Genomic DNA, 24,182 nt, shown 5'->3' on the forward strand with positions numbered 1-24,182 from the left:
ATTCTCTCTGATTCATCAGCAATGCAGACCAATTAATACCACAGTTAATGGGAAGAAGTAGCTACTACAACTGCAGGCCATATATCTTCTGTCACTCCTGAACTAAAACTCTTGGACAAAGCTAGAAAGCAACTTTGCTGTGTGAAGATTATTTTTGATACACGACCGAATCTATCATTCACAGCACCGTAGAAACTGGAGATGGAAAGAACCCAGCATGTTATCAAATGTGTTCTCCTGCCAAAGCAAGATTGCTTCTTGCAGACAGCCAGGTTATAACATTTCAGGCAATGAAGCTGTCATCTTCTCTGAAAGTTCTGCTGGAGTCTAACAAACCTTACTGTTAGAGGTTGTTCTGTGTGTCTGTCTCTGTCTCTCTTTTTTTTTTTTCTTAACACCCAACTTTTCATCTGCCCCTCCAATGGGTCATTCATGAAGACTAGCAGCCCACTGTGGCTGCCTGGTAACTTAGTAAGTTTGCACTCTGGTGTTACAAATTTCAGGTTTGATTTTTCTGATAAACTAAAAATAACTTCATTTAGGTCTGTTTTAACTAGTAGTAAAGTCATTCTGCCTGTTTGGTCATGTGTTGTGTGTTTTTATATAAATAGCTGAAATATACTGTTTTCCTTACTGTAAGATAGGTTAAGCTTAATTTTGATATTACATTGACACGTTTTGAAATAGGCATATTTAATAAGTTCATCTGAAGTTCCTAGCTGTGTACTTATTTCTCCATCTGACTACTTTTCACCATTTTATTTTCATCTTTCCATTCCATATAGATTATGCTGCTGACTGATCCAGAAGTTGAGAGCAGCTTATTAATCAGTTCTGATGAAGGGGCCACCTATCAAAAATACCGTCTGAACTTCTACATCCACAGTCTGCTCTTCCATCCCAAGCAGGAAGATTGGATCTTAGCATACAGCCAAGATCAGAAGGTAAGAATTGTTGACAGCATTTTGCTTTGTTTCCTTAGGAACAACCTAGGATTTCTCCATCTCTCCACATTACTGCTGCAGAGAATTCAGGACAGTCTTTGGAAATACCAAACTTATATTTCAAAGCAAGAAACATTGAGTAAACCTCAATGTAAAGGACGAAGTAAAAGGCATGGGTATCTACTGTTATTGGTGTCTAGCCCTCTATGGCTGACCTGACAGTCTGCATTTATTCATCAGTCCTTTTGGCAATATCATGTGACGGGCAATGGGCAAAGAAGACAGCTGGGATCCTTCATGCTAGGAATAACAACTAATCTGTAATGAGGCCTTTTGTCCTCTTATTTGATAATTCTCTTGCTCCATCCTAGCACCAGCTCCAAGAACAGTGTAAGGCACTCCTTGTTCTTATCTGGTTAGCACTTTTTCAAGTAGCCTTTGATTTTTTAAGAGACAAGTAGCGGTGAATCAATTTCCTTTGGAGTCCAGTTCCTTCAGTATGGGTAATCCATCAGCTGAATAAATATGCTGTGAGATTTGTCTTGATTTTTTCCTGCCCAACTTGAGACAACAGAACAGGACATGATTGTAAGAGGACCTCATTGTCAGAACTTTCTGAAAATCAGGCACATCAGTACTTAAAAGTCAGTCTTCTTCCAGTGAAGAACTTTATGGAACACAATCTGTTTATTTTGCCAAAAAGCAGATTGAAGGGAAACGAGGTAAATGTGAGGGAAGACAAAATGTATGAGTAAGAATTGTAATCTAGCAAAAATCTTGTAACAAGGGTTGATGGCTGGGAGTTAATGGCAGATAAACTCAACTGTAAAGTAACTAACCATGGGAGCAAACTGCTCTGAGAAATGGCGGGTTTCACATCCTGACATTTTGGCGTTTTTGAATAAAACTGGAAGAAGACCAAAACAATTTGCTGAGATCCTAACAGGGGTAAAAGAATGAAATATCTTGGCATCTAATATATAAGACTTTATACGAAGTAATTTAGTCATTTATTTTTCTTTTACATGTGATGAAGCTATGAGAATCTGAATCTAATCAATAATCAAAGTATTGGCTGATTTTTTTCAGGTTATACATTAATGGAGATAGCAACATAGAAGTTTGAATTCTATGATGTTTCCCATCTCTGTATTTGAATTCACTTTTCAAACATTAAACAACTAATTTTCCTTTAGCCTAAATTTGGCTTGCTGTTACTGTTAGTGTAAGACTGAGAAAATAAAGGCATAAGGAAGCTAAATAAGTAGCTAAAGTCACAAAATAATTTTGTGGGAATTTTTGGGGCAGAAATTCAGTCCTGTGCTTTATACTCAAAACCAGTATCCTTCCAGGACTGTAGCTTAATATCCTTCCCATATATCGGAAATGCACTTTGTTTGCCTAATTCTTCCTGTGAAGTCAGTTGTATGCAATATTTTTCACTCACCACTCTCACAGCATTTTGTAGAGTGTACTGTGGTTATAATCTGTTCAGAGGAAGGTGCAAATTAAATGATTTCTGGGTGTTCAGTATGTCATTAGACAAGGTCAAAATGTTTCCTTTCCCCTGTGCCTGTTGAATTCTCTGGACAGATATGAAACCAAACAGAATCTGGTCTCTGCTGCCTTTTAGGACCTATTGGAATGAAAATTACTGTGTGTTAGTAACAGGAAATTTATTACATGAGGATCAATGAAACTTTCAGTGGTAAATTTGTCAAACAGAATCAGGAATAGTGGAAAATGAATTTCAGCTGTTGTAGTAGTCAGGCTGCTCAGGAAATAATTCTGAATTAGAGTCCATACAACTAATGGTCATCTAATCTATGGTAGATGGGTACCAGCAAGTATATTGTCACTATTCTATAGGAAACTCCCACTCTTCTATAGAATTCTGTAGAATCCTTAAGAAGAATCTGGATATAAGAAAAAGGGCCCTTTTGTGTGTTATCCTGAATTTAGGGCTTTTTCTTTTTTTTTTGCATGAGAGGGTGCAGGCTGTATAGTAAAGTGTCTTTGTATTATGTCATTGATTATCAAATTGGATAACTGTTGGTAGTTCAATACAGTAGTTGCAAGAGAAAAATCATGTAGCACAAGGTCTGTAGATCTGTACCAATTAGCTCTACAATAGAATTTTAAAAGTAGTCTGTATAGGTATGAGTCACAGACCTGGTTTCTACTTTAAAACATAATGGACATGTTTTCTGACTTCAACGAGCTTTGGCCAAGAACCACAGACAGTAACCAACAGTCAGAGAGTATTAATCAGATCGGACCAAATTAAACGTAACTCAAACTAAAGGTCAGGTTCAGCCTGTGTCTAACCGTAAATTACTCCCATTGGTTGCATGCTTGTATATCCAAAGGCAAAATTTTCTCAGAGTAATTAAGATGTCCTTCAAGTATTAGATAATTGCAGTGGCAACTGTGGGGTCATTTGGAACAAATGACACTGCTATTTGCTATTTTGTGATGTTGTGCTAAGGCCATATTTAACGAAAGAGAACCCATTACTCTGTGGATTCCAAGCACTGTGTGCACACTAAGCATCACTCAAGGAAGCAAGGGAAACATATCTGCATGGTAAGGAATTTACATTTTGATATCACTGATTTTGATGCCATTGGCTGAAGAGGCTGTGAGGGTTTTGTTGATGGGGGCCATAATGGAGTAAGCTGGATTTTGACCAGTTAGGATTGTTGCAGTCATGTAATTTTGCTGTTGACAGTCATGAGGGAGGTGAGAATGAACTAGAAAACACATTTACATGCTTCTAGCAAGCCGTATCATTGTTGCCATCTGTTTACATCTTGTCATTGCAGCAGGTGAGACCAGGAGAATTGGATGGTGAATAGAGCAAGAGCTGGATAGGCAGGAATCATATTGGGTCCAAGCTGGTTTTGTTCTTGGAAATTGTCCATCCAATTCAAGACTGATGAGGGCAAAGCCAACAGTTGGTGCATGCTTCTCATTGCTCAGTTGTAATGAACAGGAAATGGGTCACATAGCATCATCCCTCAATCTCTTCACAGCCCACTGAGTCTATCACTATGATAAGTACTACAGATTTTTTAAATTATTTATTACTTGGTTGAATAAGGATTTACTCAATGGAAGGGAAATCTGTGTTAACCGAAGTCACTTTATGTCCTATCTTCTTTGGTGTTGTGTGTGAGTGAATGTGGTTAATTACTGGGGTTCAGCTAATGAGCTATAACTCATTAAGCTTCAGTGACTTGGTTGCTTTTGTTCATGTATCTCTCCCCTGTGTCTCTGCCTTGGGCAGCAGACTTGAATTACCACTGCTGACAGGCCAGTCCCTTATTCAGTCATGACTTTTTTCCTGCCAGTCTTGAGAAAAAAAAAAAAAGAGCAGCCAAGCAGCCAACCATCTGTCGCCTACACTAATTGCTTCATGATTGCATTCATTGTTCTGGCTGAAAGTACAGTTGTTACATGGCTGATTCTTACCACGTAATTGCAGAACTATTGCATGCTTCTGCATTTTCTGTGCAAGAGGAGTTACAAATCAGGAGGAAACTGCAGATACAATAAAGTGTTGTGTGTGAGGCAAAAACTTGTTGGACGTTGTGTACGTGTGATCTCTTGTGAGTGTAATCAACTCGGTTGTGGAATGGGGAACTGTATTTTATGGGAGTATTGCTTATGTATTATTATGTAATCTTCAAAAGTGGCTTGCTGTGTAATCAGAGGGTGGGATGGAAGAGCCTCTGCTTCATACGGAGACATCTTCTGCTATTCAGATGGGTCAGACACACAGAGGAATGCTTAGTAATCAGCAATGAATAACAGAGCTGTTTGGAGAGATGAAATACAGGTGAAATTGGGAAACACAAGTCAGACGGACAAAAAGCAGGGTTGTAATTGCTCAGCTCAGGAATAAATGCACAAAGGCACTCAGGCACTGAAAGGCAGCAACAGAGGCTGAAAAAGCAGGTTTAAAATGGAGTTACTGTTGTTGCTTCTCCTGTTTCATTTTAAATGAACTCTTGAAAAGCAAGGCACCCCGGACTGTAGGAGCTCTGTTGACATAGTGCTGGTAAATTAACAGGTTTACTTTTTTTCTTTTTTTTTTTCTTTTTTTTTCCCCCCTGATTTTGGCCTTTCCTAAATATCTGATTCCCTCTGTCTACCTTTATTTAACATGTGTGTCATGCTGGAGATCAATCAGTTAGGGACTGATACTTGACTGTATAGCTCAAGTACCAAAGTTTAGTAAATCAGGATTCTGGTGCTTATGGGACAACGTATATCCTGTCATCAAACCATATTGTCTTCCTCAGTTTCCTACAGTAAAGAAGGTCCACTCCTCATGCATTCAAGTAGAAGAGGAAGGTGTCCATACATCCGGAATGACAGAGAAACTGCTTACAATAGAGATAAGGATGCATATGGCCACAGGTTGTCTGTGTGAGAACAGATCAACTCTTAGAAGTACCTTCAACTACATCTGTCCTTGAGTTTGATGTAATGCTTGTGTCTGACAGTAGGCTCCCTGCCACAGTTGTAGCCAGCATTCGCTCTTCCAGATGTGATGACTATTTTGGATGCACTACATAATTCTAAAACCTTTCGTTTCTCTGTATTAGGATGTAACTTTGAGAGTGACCCTGCTCAGAAAAGGGTCAAACCAGGGACCCCCAGAGGTTCCTTTCAACATACATTATTCTGTTTCTATTTACACCATCTCAATTTCAGTGGCAACAGTCACTGCCTACATAGATAAGAAAACAGGGAATAAAATCCAGATTTATTTTATCTGAAATTGCATCGTAGTTTTTTTAAAAATTGACGTTACCATATAGTGCTATCATTTTGGGATGTTTCCTTTTTCCACACTGATGACGACATTTAGAGGACTATTCATTGGGCTAATGTTAGCTGAGGTAGGCTAATTCCATCTAAAATTAATGGAGAGGAAAAAAGCTTCTGTAGAGTGGTAAGCATTAGCCACTTCGAATCATTCTCTGGAAAAGCCTATCTCTCTTGACAGACTACAGACAAAACCAGGGAGCTAGTTTGCATAAAGCTAACGTTAGCCAATGCGAATAACTCCCCCCTTCCCTAAGGCATTACTCCTCCAGCAGTCTACACTATTTGTGCTAATATGTAGGGCACCACTAATCAACCAAGCCAGTTTTCCAGCAGACTTGATTCTCTTTGACACATATTGTTGAAGATGAAAAGCAGGAAGGAATTTGCACGTTAAAAGGTGTTTGTTCCAAGGCTTTGCAGCGCCTCGCTTTCTGCATGGTATTAGATATCTTTTTCTGGGTTACCAGCACCTGTGCCAGGGATGGAAAGGGCCTTCCACACAAAGGCCTTGTGAATGCTAACCTGTATTTCTAAGATTTTCCGTGTTGTTACGTCTGTAAGCAAGTGATCAGTCATACATAGAAACATCCACATTTCTAGTTAGGGCTATGCACGCCATTTGTGTGAAGATCTTAACAGAGACCTGTCGGGCATCCTGATAACACATCCTGCACACAACTCACTGCAATTACATAATACCTTGTTATCTCTAGGCAAACAGAGTAACATTTGGTGGCAACCAGCATACTGAAAATGAACAAGGAAGGGACATAAGAACTACTTATCTGGCTCTTATTTTATTAGGGGTTTTCCTCTTCTTGTACAGTCAGTTCCTCAGCATTGTCTCAGCAAGAAGAATAATGGTGTCAGATTGTGTATTTTGTTTTCATTGGCCATAAGCCAGTGTACAAACTATGTCATAAAATATACCTACCTAGTGTACCATCAGTCTTTTACACACCTCACTAAGCATAATGTGCTGGGGTAACAAAATAAAGAATGGAATTAAAACTGGGAGGAATCTCTAACGTTCTTTCTTCCCCTACTAAATAATAAAGACCAAAAAAAAAATCAACTAACAGAGCCCAGTGGCAGCCTGGCAGTCCAGAGAGGAAGATAGATTTTTGAGCCACGAATATGATCAGTGAAACAGAAGGAAAGCCTCTTGAGCAATAATCACTTCACTCTTTACCACCAACTTACTCATCTTCAGGCAAATCAATATGTTCTTGCTTATCCATCTGTATGAACAACAGCCCTCTGAAGCCCTAGAGAACTTGGTTTTTTGCTGCTTTGAGATCCTTGGATACATACTTATAGCTATGAGTAGATCCATTTTTCTCTGAAAGGTTTTCTGTACTCTACATAACTCCAGTTTTCCCACTTCCATGAGAAAATTATTTTTTTCCTTTCTATCAGAGCTGGACAGTTCACTGGATTAGGAATAAACAAATGTACTCTGTATCACTAGGTCTGCCACTGATCTCTGTGGTGCTGAACAATTCCCTTCACTCTTCTGTTGTAAAGACTCACCTCTCCCTTTGTCATTTGTTTTGACTGTATTCTCCGATATGTCTCCAGTTTCTTATTGTACGAAGTGCCTCTCAACACTAAATTCACTTGGAACCATAGGTTTTAATATAATGCAAATGATAAAAATATTTTAAAATTTAAAGCTATGCATGTGTGCATTGTAAATTCTGACACTTTGTCCTAAATTCTGCTGTAATGTGCCTTTTCTGTTCTCATTCTAATACAACATACTTTTTAAACAAAAATGTATTTAATGAAGTTATCTAAACAGTTATGAACCTACCTAGTAAATTTACAACTCAACAGAAAGCAAGTGCAGGATACACTGTTATGTGTTACAAAGAATAGTATTTTTTACTAGAGAAGGGAATTAACCTTGAGGACAACATACTAAGTGAAGTGGTAAATTCATCCTCCCCTGGAATTGAGATTGTCTGTCTTTCCAAATGATACAATCTAGTTCAGCCTTCAGTTGTTGGCCTAAATAATCCCTTTTAGTACTTGAGTTAGTGGTAAAGATTCTGCAGCATCTGTTAGGAGGAGAACAGACCGATGATACTAGTGGCTCCTTCTGGCTTTAAAATATATATGCCTGGCAGATTCCTTTAAGTATCTGCTGGTAAAAATGTGTTTCCTGCCACTTTTTTAGCCTATGAGTTGAATGCACTGGAGACATCATGCTAATAGAGTTGCTTGCAAACTGCCACAAAACCAGAACACCAGCTGATGTGGCTCGTATGAGAATGTATGTGGATAGGTAGGAAGAAAGCTGAGGGTCATCTCCAGGATCCTTTGGTCTGATTAACAAGCACAAAAGAGACTAACGTGTTACAACCATACTGAACAAGTCTACATGACAGCAGCAAAAGCAGCAACAGAGACCTCACTGGTATCCGAATGGGCTGTGAAACAAGTATATGAAAGCTTTATCACTCTGTGTTTCCATCAGCATTCAATAAACACCAATTATTGGGTATCCTTATTGATGCCTTCTGTGTCACATGATTCATGCATTGCTGCAATTTAAAATGTTCAAAGTCTTTGCAGTGTCCTATGAACTTTATTGCTTCAAGGGTACTTAAGCATCTTAACCTACAATTTGATCAGAGACCAGGGAAGTAAACACCTATCAGCACTTTAGCCTGGTTTGTATCCTGGATCATGAGTCTTATGCTCTATTTTAGGAAGGAAGTAACATGCATGATTTCAGATTCTTTGTTTATACAAAACAAACTGTTCTATTAAATCCAGTGGTGGAAGAGAAAAGCTTTAGAAGGGAATAGTGTGATTCAGGGAATAGTAACATAGCTCCCAGCCTTTGACTGCTCTGAGAAAGAAATGCCCTGTGCAGTAATTCCTTTAAATTTAATGTACTTTGTTAAATACCCAAGTAAGCCGCACTGGATGCACGTTGGGAACATATGTGCACCAACACGCCGTTCATCTTTCTCACTGTTTGAGAAGTCTGTAGTACCACTGTAGAAACTTCTTTCCCACTGTGGTAATTTTTTGTCCAGTAAGTAGATCCAAGTGTATAAGGATCTGAAAGATCATCAAGAACTACTATATATCTATATAAACATGCTCAATCTTAATTCTTTACCAGATGCACTAACCCCAATCTTTTCTTCAAACTGCATAGAAAGTGAAAGAAATGCAAGAGAGACTTAAATTGAAGTAGTACATCACCGAATTGAAGCAATCCATTTGATGTCTGTCCTATTGCTCTTTACTTTCCTGAAGGCTTCAGATTAATTCTAAATATGGTCTTTCACAGTTGACTAGCATTTGAATGATGCCCCTATGAACAATGAGAATAATGACTAAAACTTTGTAGAAGAGTGGAATTTTGTCAAATACACCTGTGGTGGTAGTAAAGTACGATTTCTCAGCAATAAATTTATTCAGTATAAATGAATGGGGATAAGAAGAAGGACCTGCCTGCATTTATTTCAAATTCTTGCATATTCACAAAGAGTTCTCTTCATCCAGTTTCACTCTGTTATGTTTATAGTTAAAGCTAAACTGCTTTGGAATGCTATATTCTTTGGTGAGATCAGGATAAATTAAAAAAAAATATACTGAAGATGAGTAAAAAGTGATCTCTCAATCTTTATATGGCTTATAAGACAAATCTGTGCTTTAGGTTTACTGGTGTTTGGGGGATTTTTATGTGTGAATAAATTCTATTTGAAGGGTTGAAGGTGAAATACCATGAACAGGGTTAGTCTTAATCTTCTCATAGAAACACCAGGAAGCATAAGAGGCAAGAAATCAGTGTATGTGAAGAAACTACCAGGACGATTCACAAGGAGGAACTTTCTCAGGGAATCAGAGGTGAATTTGGATCAAACCTGGTGCTTTCAAAGATGTTCTGAGCTACTGTTCCAGGTGCATATGGTTTTTTTAGGTCAATACAGTAGTGTAGGTTAAATCGCTTTGGTCAGATCTGTGTCCAGGGAGAATGAGTGTAGCTTTTATGGAAACTAGAGGTGAAAGAAAGCTTTTTCTTTTGTGAAAACAAGAATAGCAAAGTTGGTAAATCCAACCAACAAATAAATTTATTCTCCATGCCATATTCTATTATAACTTGTTCAGGGAAATTTTCTTAAGTAAAAGAAAAATAATGGGAACTACTAGTTTGGTCAAAGTATTTCCCTCGTGTCACTTCCAGCTTGCAATTTAAATCACCTTTTCTTCATCCAGACTCTGAATTCCCATGTGCATAATGTTTTTTGTATAAGATGAAATCAGCGCATAAAATCAAATATTCTTATCAGCATAGCAAGCACAAGAAACTACTACATGAATCAAGATCAGTATGTGAAGAAGCATCATAACCAATCAGAATATCCAATTAAATACTGAGTCACATATTAAATGAGGACATGTTTGTCTGTCTTCTTGGGTAATATACAGATTACTGAGAGAGTTGAGTTTTTGGTATGGTGCATTTGATGAGTGTGCAGGTAGCAGTTACCCACTGGCTCTGGAGACCCCAGAGCTTGTCGGAACTGGGGAAGAATGGAGACTGCTCTCTTTAAGACAAGTTTGCATTTACTAGCAACGTCTAATTGATGCCATGCTTTCTTACCCATCAAGTTCAACAGCCAAAGAAACAGTTCAACTGCCTCATAAGAGCCAGATTTTTGGCTGGGAAAAATCCAGTGTTTGTAAGGGAAACAAGTGGTGCATAGTACAGTTTTATTAAAGTGCATGTCCAGGTGCAATACTTTATGAAACTGTTAACAGCTCATTTTTTTTTGTCCTAAACATATGAGTTTATTTCAGAAGATCTCAACTTCATAATTCAGTCAAAGCCAGATAGACAAGCAGCGTCCTGTAGGTCGTAATCTCATATCATCAGTGATTATATCAGAATGAATCAAATTTGTAGCACACCTAGAGAACATTAGGCCCTCAAATCTCATATTTTAGCTACTTGTTTTAGAGTTTTTTAAATGTATATAGACGATTTTTTTAAAAAAAAAGCCAAATAAGACTGCTGGTAAATTAAAGAGAGAGATTAATCCCCAGTTAGTGTCATTTGTCTTAGGTCCATAAAAGTGAGAGGAGGTTTGATGTTTTATAGCCCTTGTGACTCCCACACAGTCCCTTTAGGAGAGGCGTTTTAAGGATGAGTCTGTATATTACACATTAGAGGTTCTCTACAGTTTTTCATTGAAGATATGCAGCCTTTATCTGTAAAATGGCGAGAAGATTGTGTTCTTTAGAGTAAGTATTTGTTTATTAGACATATTTCTCACTAAAAGAACTATTGAAGGAGTTCATTACCTTCTGAATCCTTTTTTGATAGTCTAGTTATATAAGCTACACATAAGACGTATGTATGTTTTATATATAACGTACAAGTTAATACCAACTTCATGGATATTGATACTGGTGTTCAAATGTGATAGTATTTCAGTTCAGAGACTTAAAAAGCATAAGATATTGAAGAAAAATGAGAAGAATTGAATCAATGGTATTTAAATATTTTCTGAGCCCTGTGAGTTATTGATAGCTGGTTTTGAAGCCTTACACTTATCTGCATGTGTGATTTCTCTGTATTTGTAATAGTGACTGAGAGCCCCAGAAATCTTTATGTTATCTAAATACATGCTGCAACAGATGATTGCTAGTCTAAAGAGCTTAGAAATCTGAGTGAAGGGAAGATGTGGAGAAGGTAAAATACATGGACAAACCAGGGAAGAATAAAATAGATCTAGTCAAATGATGGAAGGGGCCAGAGATCTTTTACAGCCGTGAACTAGAACATGGGTAGATTATGAAAAAATACAAGTGTTTGTTCCATGCAATACAGGGTTGAAAGGCAAAGAAAGATGTGTGGCAGAATGTATCCAGAACGAATAAATAGAGGGTTTTATGAAGATAAGATCTCGAGAGCTTTCTACTTTAGAGAGATTTTCCAGAGCTGAAGTAAACAAAAGTCTAGAGTTCTTTTTCCTCTTCCATAGTACACACTTCCCCTTCTAGGAGTGACGTTGTAGTGTAGATCAGTCGCATAAAATAAAATTCCAGTTATTCTTCATGGAACATTTTGGAAGAACATCATTTTTTCTCCCTACGTTTTCTGAAGTGTAGTTATTTTTTTATAGTGCTGAACCTGTCAAACCACAGTAAATAAACCAATCAGGTTTGTCTGATTTCTGATAAATAGTTTACTTTCACTAAGAATCTATACATACAGCTTCTTCCTCTTCATCAAGTGCTTTGATTTTTTTTTAACAACAAATATTTCTGAAATGTTTTATTTTTCTTCTGCTTCTTCATTGGATTATGGGAAAGTTTATCCATAGTTTGCAGAAAATATTTCTTATGTTTTTAAAAAATCTGTGTCTTAAAGAATGTTTTGACTGTCTCAAATTGAAAATGTTATCAACTAATATATCCCAAAATGCAAAAAAAATTACTCAAGTCTAAAATTACTGCTGGAAAGACCAGGAAAATTAGAAGGGAAAGGGATGATTACATGGCAATTGTATCCTACTGTTACCCAGATATCCCAGAACATTTTAAGGTGAAGCTCACACTGTCACTATGAAATACATGAGCAGCTCTTATGCTTCTCACACAGGATGGGAAACAAACAACAGAGAGGGTGAGCAGCATACAGGTATTGTTTGGTGTAGATAAGGAAATAAGTTTTCGGATGTCAGCTTTCCCTGTTCCAGAAGATAGCAGTGTCATGTTGCAAGAAAGCTCTTCCTATAGCTGGGGGATTGTCTTGTCGTTCAGAGGGTTTATTTGAATCCCAACTCAGCCTCAGAAAGTATTTGTAACCTTGGGACAGCCTTTCCTTTTGCCTTGCATTTCTGTTCTCCCATCTAAAAGAAGTATACGATAGATTTCTATTTTACAGAATATTAGGATTTTAAAAAGCAAAACAAAGCAAAACCAGACTGTTAATTATTAAGTATTCAGGTATTGTACAGAAAAAATAAATATATGAGAGAAGAGGAAGCAAGAAGAGAATTATTCCCTGATGATCCAGGGTCAAATCTGAGAGATCAATATGAGATTTGTACTTCGTAACAGTTTTGTGTCAGTGAAAACAGAAATGTCAGTTCACTACCTGGCCCTCAGATGAAAACATACATTGAAATTGTAATAGGTTCCTTTTCTATTTGTGGTTGAAAAAGAAGTGTAGCAAAGAACATGATCTAATTTCAGTCTAATAATGAAAATTGTCATCAGGCAACAGTGCTTGCCAAAGAAAATAAAATGTCATCTCTGAAGGGACTGTATGCACGAGTCTGTCACAAGAAGTCCCAGGAGGGAGAGGGCTTTTATACAACAAAAAAATATGATGCTGGGTTTAAAAAATATCCATACAAGCACTATAATTGCTAAACAGGGAAAAATAATCCCAGCTGTATCATAACTGATACTTGACAAAAACGTAGCCTCCAAATATTTCTTTTTTTTTCTGGTCCAACAAAATAAACTCAGTCTAAAACAAATAATACTTAGAATAAAATATCTGAAAACATTCTCACTGCAAGGGATTTTTTTTTTGCCCTTTGTGGGAGCTGACACACAAGGTGGGGAATTCACCCTTTGCTAAAGATGTATCAGTGCAGCTTGTGTTGCTGTGAGTCAGTGAAGACTGAGATTGATGCTGAGGTAATGGCAAGGGAGGAAAAACCTTCTAAAGTCTGGTTACTAAAGTGTCTCATCAAAGACAAGAAGAGCTTTGGGCATGGGTTCCCAGGGAGCTGGTGTTTCCCTTTGAGAACTGTTGCCTTTTCTCACATGCTGTGTCCAGCTCACTGGGCACTGGCTTCTAATTTGAGAGGCCAGTCCTGACAGCAGAATTGCGATATCCATTTCCTCTCTTTGAAACAAACTTATAAAGTCTTGCATTTCTTCGCTTTTTGGCTGAATCACGCATCTCGTTCAGGGCTCCCTGGGTGCTCTGCAGCATCGCAGCTTCTGCTGTGCTGGGGCAGTTGTGGATGCAGCAGGTGACCATCCCCTCTGCAGAGCTGGGCTGGGAGAGCCCAGAGGAAGCTGTGGCTCTGTGGCACTTGGACTGCAGGCACAGAGGAGGATGCTACACAAGCACAGAGAAAGCTTTCACAGGCTGTGTTTAATTCATTCAGGCTACTGTTACCATCACCAGCAAATTGGGAGAGCAGGTAACCTGCCAAAAGTTGTGCTTGGTAAAACTAGAGCAGGAGTAGGGTGAGAGATAAAAAAGGAAGAAAACAACATTTACTGTGATGATTTCAGCCATCTGAACATCAGTGTCCCTGGAAAGCTTACATCCTATATATTCCTGGTCTGGAAACAGGGATATTGTTGTTTGGATTGTTCCTTGTTCTCAAAGGATGATAGAATCATAGAATGGTTTGGGTTGGAAGGGACCTTCAAAGGTCAGCTAGTCCAAACCCCCTGCCATGAGCAGGGACATCTTCAGCTAGATCAGGTTGCTCAGAGCCCCGTCCAGCCTGGCCTGGGATGTCTTCAGGGATGGGGCATCTACCACCTCTCTGGGCAACCTGGGCCAGTGTTTCATGGCCCTCATTGTATTTTTTTTTTTTTATATCTAGTCTAAATCTACCCTCCTTTAGTTTAAAACAATAAACCTTTGTCCTATCGCAACAGGTCCTGCTAAAAATCTTGCCCCCTGAGCATTATTAAAACTTAAATTGCTGGTATGTCAAAGACATATTACTTGGAATAGAAAAAAACTACTTTGCCATGAAAGGGAAAACACTGACATCAGAGAGATAGATTGACAGTAATTTATTGTTATTATGTTTTTATTTTTACTGCAACTACAAAAGCAGGTCTAGAAATGGATTTTGAACGTGAAGGGGGACAAATACCTCCTGTGATGGTAAAGTTCTTGATTAGGTGACCACAAAGCACTTTACAAAAGTCATTGTTAAATGTCTCAAAATATTTTCTTTAATTTTCAAAAATGAAAGTTTTCCTTAGTTACAGTTAGGGTCTCGAAGTTTCAAATGAAAATGTATCTAGAATGTTTTGCTTAAGAAAAATAACAGATTCACCACTGAAGCTTTAAAAGTGGATGCATTTCTATCCACAAAGCTAAACTATTTTTCCTTTTCTTACCCTCGTTATGTTCTATCCTCTCTGCCTTCTTCCCTTTCTCTTCTTTGACACTGTTCAAGAGAAAGGGAGATGAGGAAAAGAGGTGGATTTTCAAGTTTCCTATTTTAAAGTAGGTTTCAACATAGACACAGTCCACTGTTCACCGAAAAGCTGTTGTAATTATTTTCTTCATGTCCTTCCGAGGTTTTACAGTAGGGAAACTGAAGGACATAGCGGTTTGCGTTGGGAATGTAATGCAGACTAGGAAGTAGATCTCAAGGTTTCTCACATCCCAGTCTCGTAATTTTTAAAATACATTCAAAACATCTTTCTGATCAACCCAAAGCTTTAAATCAGCTTCTCTCCTTCTCAGTCATTCTCTCGCACATCCATCTTTCTCTTCTCTTCTCTGCCAATCCACTGCCACTATTTGTTCAAATACAATCAGTCAGGGTTTGCACATAAAGATTTGGATTGTTTGCATTTTCTGCAAGATCTCTGAAGAGGTGTCATGAAAGGACAGATCACAGTTCAAAAAAGGGGTCTGACATCTTTCTTGCCAGAAAAGGGGACTGACCAAGTCTATCAAGCATAGCAAGGAAGGGAAATGGGATGCATCTGCAAAAAATGTATAGGGCTGACTGCTTCTCAGTGCTTCCACATGAGAAATTTGAAGTTAAATAAAGCAAAAGAAAGTCAGAACCCAAGTGATCCTCCCCTCTGCTATCTTTCTGAGAATTACCTGTTGGCAGCATTTACAGAGAGCAGCTATTTGTAGGTGCTTTATAACAGTGACATTTGTATATCATTCCAAAAGACACGTCAAAGTATTTGCAATACCTGTAACATGCCTTTTTTGCTGACCTTTCTTAGTCTGGTTTGGTATTTACCATGGAAGGATTTTCCGAAGTGATTGATGTATTTGGATATTGTTTGCGTAACCACACTAGGAGAAGGTGTCACATTGTTTGCAGGAGAAGGATGGGAGCAAAGGTGGAATCGCAGATTTTCATGGTACAAGTAACTTGTACTATTTAAACTCATTCAGTCCTGCAAAAGAAATCTGGACACGTTAAGTCACTTTTTTTGGTGCCAGATTGAACAATCTCTCTAGAGGTGGCTGCGGGTAACTGGAAAGAGAATGGCCTTCTGTATATCTGTTGTTAGAGCTAGGCTAGGATATCAGGCTGCCGTGTTTTACCTTTGGTGTCCACAACAAGTTTATAAAATTAAAAGGCAGCTTTCCCATACTGCATGATTTTATTACCCGAGAGTGCCACAAAGAGCTAGGTGTGTCCCACGTCACACAGCTCAGTATTGCCTCTGCCAAGAAAAGGCACCACAGACACTTCTCAGCTGCCGCAGATGCGTCCCTTTGAGACTGGAGGAAGTAAAAGTTCAAGTCAGAACGTCAGAAGTAAAATAAGCTTCTTCAGATTAATTTCTCTAATATCTTTGTGTTTCACTGTGATTTATGACTGTTTGGTTTTGTCCCCAGTTATTCAGTTCAGTGGAGTTTGGCAGAAGATGGCTACTTCTTCATGAGGGAGTTGCACCAAACAGGTTCTACTGGTAAGAGCAAAAATCTCTTTCTTATTTCCCAGGCAAAGCTTCCCCATAAGCACACAGATGTTGAAAAGGGGGCTTGAAGGCAATGTGACTGAATGCAGTCTGCACTGCTGATTTGCTGAGATTAACTTTGAACTGGTATGAAAGGGGCATTGTTTCTCCTGTTATCTGTTTATACAGCACTTGAAAGTGGGGTCTTTGATCTAAGGATGATGCACGACTGAAATATACTGAATAATAGTCTGAGGAAAGCATTGATTTGGGAGAGGAGAGTTCTGCAATTTCCTGTGAACATTTTGAGTTTGAGGGAAGCTCTGTTCAGCACAAACTCGTTTACTTTTGCACTAAATATGATTCTGCTACTAGTGAGGGCCAAAGACTGAAGTCTTGGACTCTATGAGGATACTAGTATGTCTGCCACGGGTAACGGTGTGCATCCTCCAGTGGCTGGTGTTGTGTTTTTAACTGCTGTTAGACCCAGTTCAGTCCCTGAAAGTAAGCAGGTTAATGGCTATTGAACTAGGAACACACAGCTCTTCATTATGAGCTTAAATCACGGTGCAGTATTGTTTCTAAGCAGCCATACAAGATTTCCAGTCAGATTTGAAGCTATATGAATCAGCCATGCGTAAGTTCCTGTCGCTGAAGCTTTGAATGTCCCCTGGTTACAGCAATGGTAAAATGTTTACAAGTTTGATGCCAAAGTTACCTTAAAGAAGTATCATAACTCTTTGCCACTGATGCAAGCTTAATTCTTTACTGCATTAACTTATGCTGTACAATTTGTATCTAAATTCACTTGGGGCCTACATGCTTGTAATAGATACTGAGCAACTCACAGATTTTAATATATGAGGTGTCTGTAATGGGTTATTTGACCTCAGATTCAAATGCTTGTAGTAGCCACAACCACTGGAAAAAAAAAATCAACAATAAAAAACCATAAACAAACAAAACCAACCAACCAAACAAAACAACCCAACACCTGGATGTAGGTCCAAAGTTTATTTTACAGTTCTTCACTACTCGCATATTTCTTTGTAATTGGTATAATCTTGATTTTTATTCATCACAGATTTGCCCAGTGATTCTGGTATACTGATTCTCTTCTCATGAGTCTGATTGCAGACAGATCTCTTTGCATTTGCTTTCTATAGCAGTGATTTGCATACCCAGTGTAAAGCTCTGTAACCATGCTCACAGTAAAATACTTATCTGAAACGCCTCCTCGCTGTCATGCAATAGCAATTAGTGTAACTTCTAGTTACGTGGAAAAGAAAGGTGAAGAACGAAGGAGACACTGGACTGTTCTCCTGAAAATATGGTTGCCATAGTCTAAATTGAATATAAGTTTATTTCTTTATGTTTGTCTTCTCTTTTTGCTTACATTGGTGTAAATTTGTTGAGACTTCTCATCTGTTCTTTATGGAGGCAGTACCCACCTGTGAGCAGAATCTGGCTCATGTCCTGCGAATCTGGCCTTTAAAAGAGCAGCTTTCTGTAAAACAGTCATCTTGAAATCAGAAGGAGCTGAACCAGGTGATTAAAATGAGAGCCTTTCAGTAGCTTCTTAAACTACAATTTTGTGCCCAAACCACAGGTTTTGAATGTATCAAGATTCAGGAGGGGCTCAGTCAAATATTTTCTTTTAATTTATGAAAGAAATAAGAGTTCCAGCTTGAATTTACTTCCAAAGTTGAATTTATATTTAGTCTGCAAACAATATACCAGAGATTTTGTTTGCTGCTCCTGCTTTTTAATCCTTTCTCAGAACCAGTGTTAGCTGAAGCTTTTGCAAACTTAATTCTATTTTTAACTTAAACCTGGGTTTGTGTGTCTATATAGACAGGCATATATATATTTCTAGCACTCCTGTTTCCTGCAGGACTCCTAACAGGGTTTCAAAGTGTCAGATGCAAACACACAGCCCCACACATCTCTTTATTAGCCTGGAGCGGGCGGAAGAGAAGGCAAGCAAAAAGTCCTAGAAATCTGGGGACCCAGTCTCACTCACTGAAGAGAGTCAGAGAGCTGGAAAGAATGTCCCTTTTCCTGGATCACTGTGTCCTGTGCTGCGCTCCAAACCTTTTGAAGTTTCCCATCATTACTTGCAGTAGTGGTTTATTGTGAACTGAGATGATGGGTGCCTACAATAAGAATAATTATGAAAATGGTCGTTTTCCCTTTCCATGGAGCTCAAACTTTGAAGGCCTCTTAGAACCTAACAGATAAGAGAACTCAGGCTTGAAGCTTCAAAGGCAAAGCATAAGTTGAAAAGATGAAAAAAATGTTCCAACCACCCATCTAATTGCCTACAGCCATAAACAAAACACGAAATTGCAAGCCTGTATTTTCACCTTGAACAACATATACCACACCTCAGTATAAGCTAGAGTGTACTACTGCTATCTAAAGTAAAAACGATACAACTTGTGGAGACAGTGTTCCATCTCGTTATGGCTTGTTTATTATGAACATCACAAAAAAAAATTACTGCTAGCTGCAATGTCTGTCCTCAAAACCATCCACAGGAGAAATCAGAGTTGTGCATGTGTAATTGAGTACATCCACACCACAGAGTGCAACAGTGGGCTTTTCTGTGTATTTCCATTTCTGTGCAGCCAAGTACCTAAGGACAAAAAAGACACTGAAGTGCTTGAATGAGAGGGGCAACGCTTTGCTCTCAGAGCATGGCCACTGCTGACTTCTTGTGCAAGAAAACAAAAGGGAGATGGGATGTAAGAGGGTGCAGAATTACAGCTGAAACCCAAACATCTACAGCAACATCTCTGTAGCCAGTGCTGATGTACAAGTTGGGTAGAGCCTTGCTCAGTGCCATGTGGTTTGTTTGGTTTGGTTTTTTAGTCCACTATACATTTTGGCTTGGAAATATGTGATCTAATGAACCTCAAAAGTCAGAAGACTGATTTCCCATTCTTCTTAAGAGCAGAAATGAATAGTTAAGGTAAATGTCCCAAAGGCACTATTTTTCAAGGAAAGCAGACTGTGGGGATACTCTCTCCTGTTCCTGGTGCTTTCTCTAAATCAAATGGTTTTGAAGGGATCAACCAGGACACAGCTGTATTGTGCAGAGAATGGGGGCTATAACGTCTGTGGAGAATGTGGGCTATATTCCACTATCTAGCGAAGGCTGAGCTTTACTACAGGCTGCTTCCAGGACTATCTAAACTGGGACTTTTCTAAGATCAGGAAGACACAAAGCAGAGTCTTTGGCATCAGGCTCTCTTGAGGCTGCATTTACTTAACGCTGCTTATTTTGACAGGGAAGGAACATCTGGAAGACTTTAAAGACTTTTAAATTTATTCAAATGGTTGATAAAAGCAAAGATGTGTCATCCTGATTGCTCACTGATATTTTAATTGCCATTTTGCTCTGTCATGGTGGTTTTGTAAATAGTTCGTGGGTCACTAAGTCTTGTGAATAAACACCACTGAGCTTGCTAGTTTTAGTCTTGAGAAGGTTCTGCCTGCAAATGCTGTAGTGTCTTTTACAGCTGCATTTGTTATATCTGTCTCCAAGAGATTTTTCTTTTTTATTTGCTTATTTTTGGCTGCTGTGTGAAACACCCCTCCTACTACCATCCCAGAGAAATTTAAACCCCTGAAGAGCAACAATAAAGCAATCTGCTGATGCTTACTGCATAACTCTGAGAAAACACTCTGTGTAGAGACAACTCAGCTCCTTGCAGCTCATATGTATTTTGTATTCTTGCGTCCTCTATTTCATTAAGAGGAGTAATTAACCTCAGAATAGAATCTTTGTTTATTCAGAGATCCTCTGTTCCCTCCTTTTATTCTTCTCCGTGCAGCTCTGTTATGCCCTGACATCTGCACTTGTGATGAACGTCATTCCGTGGAGGAAGATGTCAGGTGGGGGATGAGCAAATAACTGAAACCTTTAAACTGAGAGGTGCCTGGAGTTTTCTCTCTCTTTTTTTTTTTTTTTTTTTAAAATAGGGGAGCTGTAATTCTCTGCCTTATTAAAAGGTTATAAGGACACGTTTGTGATGGGCTACTGTAAAAGTGAGATCTCTAATAATTGCTGTAATTCGGGTATCTTATCACATATCTGTGTCTATAATCTAAGTATGTGAAAGTGGTATACTGAGGAAAGTGTAATCTACTCTGAGAGTCAACCATATGTGTTTGATGAGAACATGAAAGAATCCACACTGCATACAACCCCAAGGTACTGCAGTGCTGCACTGTATCGATGTTTTTAATGGTTTTTATTATTTCTCTGGCAGGTTCTTGAGATTGTGGTGTTCAATGTACTGTGACAGAAAAATGCATGAAAGTTATCAAGGTGTTTAATAATTCTAGAACTGTACTGTATGAAAATACCCTAATTACTAGGAAAGGAGTATTCTAAGCAATATTAGTTCATCAGGGTAATACAGAAACAGCAGATTAATATCCATGGCTTACTGCTGATAGCACAGTGTTTACTAATGTGGTTGACATTAGGGAAAGATAATGCAGTAGATGATAGAAGAGCTGGACAAATGCTTTATGTAAATACTTCTGGGTTTATTTTTATGATATTTGCTGATTTTCAGCATACATTCCTATGGTGGAATTTTGCTGGCAAAGACACTGGTTTGTACTGAATATAAATGTGAAGACAATTGGTGAATCAGTCATACTGGGAAAAAATAAAGTAATATTTTTTTATTGCTTTCTTTTTTAAAGTTGTCCTGTCAAAGTTCAAAAGTGATACCTTGTGACTCACAAATCCAAACATTCATGACTAGCAGTTGCAGAAACCTAGTCAAAGCGCATGTAGTTCAATATGCCCAAAATATATATGCAGAAATAGCTCATTAAAATCTAGATTTTTGTTCTGGTCCTCAGATCAAGTCATGTCTTCAACTAGAACTTATTTTCTGAAAGTCAGTATGTCAGGGTATCTCAATTAGAGCTGGCCCTAAAAATATAAAAAATAAAAGCTTAGAAAGCTTATTAAAATGCCTGCAAAATGTAGGGGGTTTTTTTATTAAAATGAGACAATTTCTGAAAAGGTTCTCACCTAATACTAGTCATTGCCTAAACTTGAAAAGCTTAGCGGGGGGAGGGAAGAAATAAAGCCAAAGAATAAAAGTATCTTAAAAACTAACATGAAATAAACAATAGAAAAGCCCAGCTAGTACATTATAGTATCATGTTATAATCATTAATTGTATCAATGCTGTTGATTTTTCGTTTTTACTTATTTGAGTATTGCAGCCAGACAAGCAAGTAGGAGAAATACAAAAGAAATACCGCTCCATACTTCAAGGTCAGAGTGCTTTAATGATGATAGATAGGGCTGGAACACCTCTTCTGTGAAGACAGGCTGAGAGAGTTGGTGGTGTTCAGCATGGAGAAGAGAAGGCGGCTCCAGGGAGACCTTATAGCAGCCTTCCAGTACCTAAAGACGATCTATAAGGAAAAAGGAGAGACTCTACTGGTGCAGGGACTGTAGTGATAGGACAAGGGGTAACAGTTTTAGACCGACAGGATAGATTTATATTACATATGAGGAGTAAATTCTTCACTATGAGGGTTGTGGGATACTTGCCCAGAGAAGCTGTGAATGCCTCATTCATGGAAGTATTCAAGGTCAGGATGGATGGGGCTTTGAGCAACCCGACGTAGTGAAAGATGTCCCTGCCCATGACAGGGGTCAGACTAGATTATCCTTAAAGGTCCACTCCAAGCCAAAACCATTCCATGATTCTAAGATGACTGTATTAATTAGACAAAAAAATACAGCTCAGGGCTTTCATGCACTACATAGGTGTAACAGGCTGATTAGAAGTAAAAACATATCATTGTGTATCTCATTTCCAGTAGGGTCATGTGTCTATGATGTCAATGATTCCCTGAAGAAATTACAGGAGATGAGTCAATTTGGTAAGAGATGTTGCTATGTCTTCAGTCTGTATTGGGTTTTTTTCTAAGTATTAGAAGAAAAAATGGATGGAAACATTGTAAAAAAAGCAGCCAACCAACCTTTCTCCTCAAACAATATGGAGATATTCACACACACTGAAAGAGAGAAAAAGATAAACTCGTAAGCAGCTGGGAGGACAGATGAGTAGATAGGGCTATATTTGTGTTTCCTTTATCAGCGATGTCAAAGAAAGTTAATCTTCAGAGGAGAATTATAGAGTATATATCTTTTATTTTCCAGAGGAGGCTAGAGACTGTATTTTAAAAGCTCTGTGTTCATTGGAGCAGCTGAAAGAGCTGAAAATCAAGGCGGGGGGGGAAGTCTCAAAGCCCTGTTAAAAACTTCATTATATTTAAGCAGTTGGAGCAAGCTGGGCGAGCTGTGCCAGTGTTCTTGTCAGATCTCAGCTTGGTGAGATTTGCACACCCACTCAGGTGGGCTGAGGCAATTTAAATGGCATGGTATCTGGGCTGTTTACAAATGATGCTGTGTATTGCTGAACAAGACCTTTTAAGCACTGCAGGGCAACTGCTGGAGGCTGACGGGGAAGAAGCCAATCAAAGGGCATTGTGACAGCCTGTCCAGAAAATCGACCGCTTGATCTAACACACAAACCAGACCCAATGAGCTGAAGTGTACCGGAAATTTAATTTAAAATATATGTATTTCATAGCTTAAATGTGGCAGAGATGGGCATGCGCCAGAGGGGCACAACACAGAGTAACCCTTGAAAGTTTTCAGGAGACCTGAATTAAGCAACTGACTGATGGTGAATAGCAAGAGTAGTGAATTTTGCTTGATGTTATTTTTTTTCTTTTTTTTTGTTTTGTTTTCTTTTTTACCTGAATGCCACACCACACATTTGCTTCCAGTTGAAGTTGGGTGTTCGGAGAAAGTCTGGCTGCTATTACCTTACTAATATTTTTATGCAGTTTCACAGCTGGCAGCCTAAAGATACAGATGAGCTGCAGACGAGCAATACTGCCCAAGACTAGAGTGAAAAGCAAATCTGCAAATGCTCATTTCCTTGGTCTTCACCACTCTGCTGCTGCTAACGTTACTGATGGTAACACGCATTAGAGCACTTTGTCACTGTTCAGTGCCCCTGACATTTACCATTTCCTCACCAGAAAGGTCAGTGTTACACCCTGCCCAGCCAGGGTGCAAGGAAGCGTTACCCTCGGTTGGTAGTGTTCACTAAAGATCCCACTGGCATTTCAAAGGATTTACTGAAATTCTTTACTTGTAGTTCTCAGACAGCTGGACCTTGATGTAGTGCTATCTCTTTGCTACAAATGATGGTTAAAATCTCTCAGGTTTATCTTGGGAATTAGGATTTTATTCCTGTCTGGCTTCCAGAGATACAAAACTTGCCAGCCCCATGTGGGTCAGCAAGGACAGAAAAAAGGCAGCATCCTCTGCTGCTCTTGAAAGCTCATTTAGACTCTTCGGATTTATGCTGAGTTTTATTTCTTAAGAAACTAAGATCTGAAATACAGATGTTTCTTCTCTAGACAAGGCTGAGAAATAGGAGTTGGGCTTTACTCACTGCACTTTTCCATCAGTAAAGCATACCATAGGATGGATTTGACCCAGTGGCTTCCAGCTGAATTGCACAGAATTATATCATTTCCTCTAATTGGACAATATGGGAAAGAACAGTGTAGAGATGTAGCAGGAAAAAAAAACCCTAATTAGATGATCGTCAGGTGAAATTTGTTGGCCAGGTACAAAGAAATGAAGTGCTGATTTATGCC

The 24,182-nt window shown here is 38.6% G+C and overlaps 1 protein-coding gene across 1 annotated transcript in view; it reads left to right on the plus strand.

Moving 5' to 3' along the window:
* SORCS1 (sortilin related VPS10 domain containing receptor 1) overlaps nucleotides 1–24,182 on the plus strand; it is a 288,127-nt gene that overhangs the window by 173,048 nt on the left and 90,897 nt on the right. Inside the window, exons 4-5 of the mRNA XM_065638462.1 lie at nucleotides 786–944; nucleotides 16,399–16,472. Of these exons, the coding sequence (XP_065494534.1) occupies nucleotides 786–944; nucleotides 16,399–16,472 (233 nt within the window). The remainder of the gene's footprint in view (nucleotides 1–785; nucleotides 945–16,398; nucleotides 16,473–24,182) is intronic.

Source organism: Caloenas nicobarica, chromosome 7, assembly GCF_036013445.1.
Source record: "Caloenas nicobarica isolate bCalNic1 chromosome 7, bCalNic1.hap1, whole genome shotgun sequence".
In the NCBI taxonomy this organism is placed as follows: Eukaryota; Metazoa; Chordata; class Aves; order Columbiformes; family Columbidae; genus Caloenas; species Caloenas nicobarica.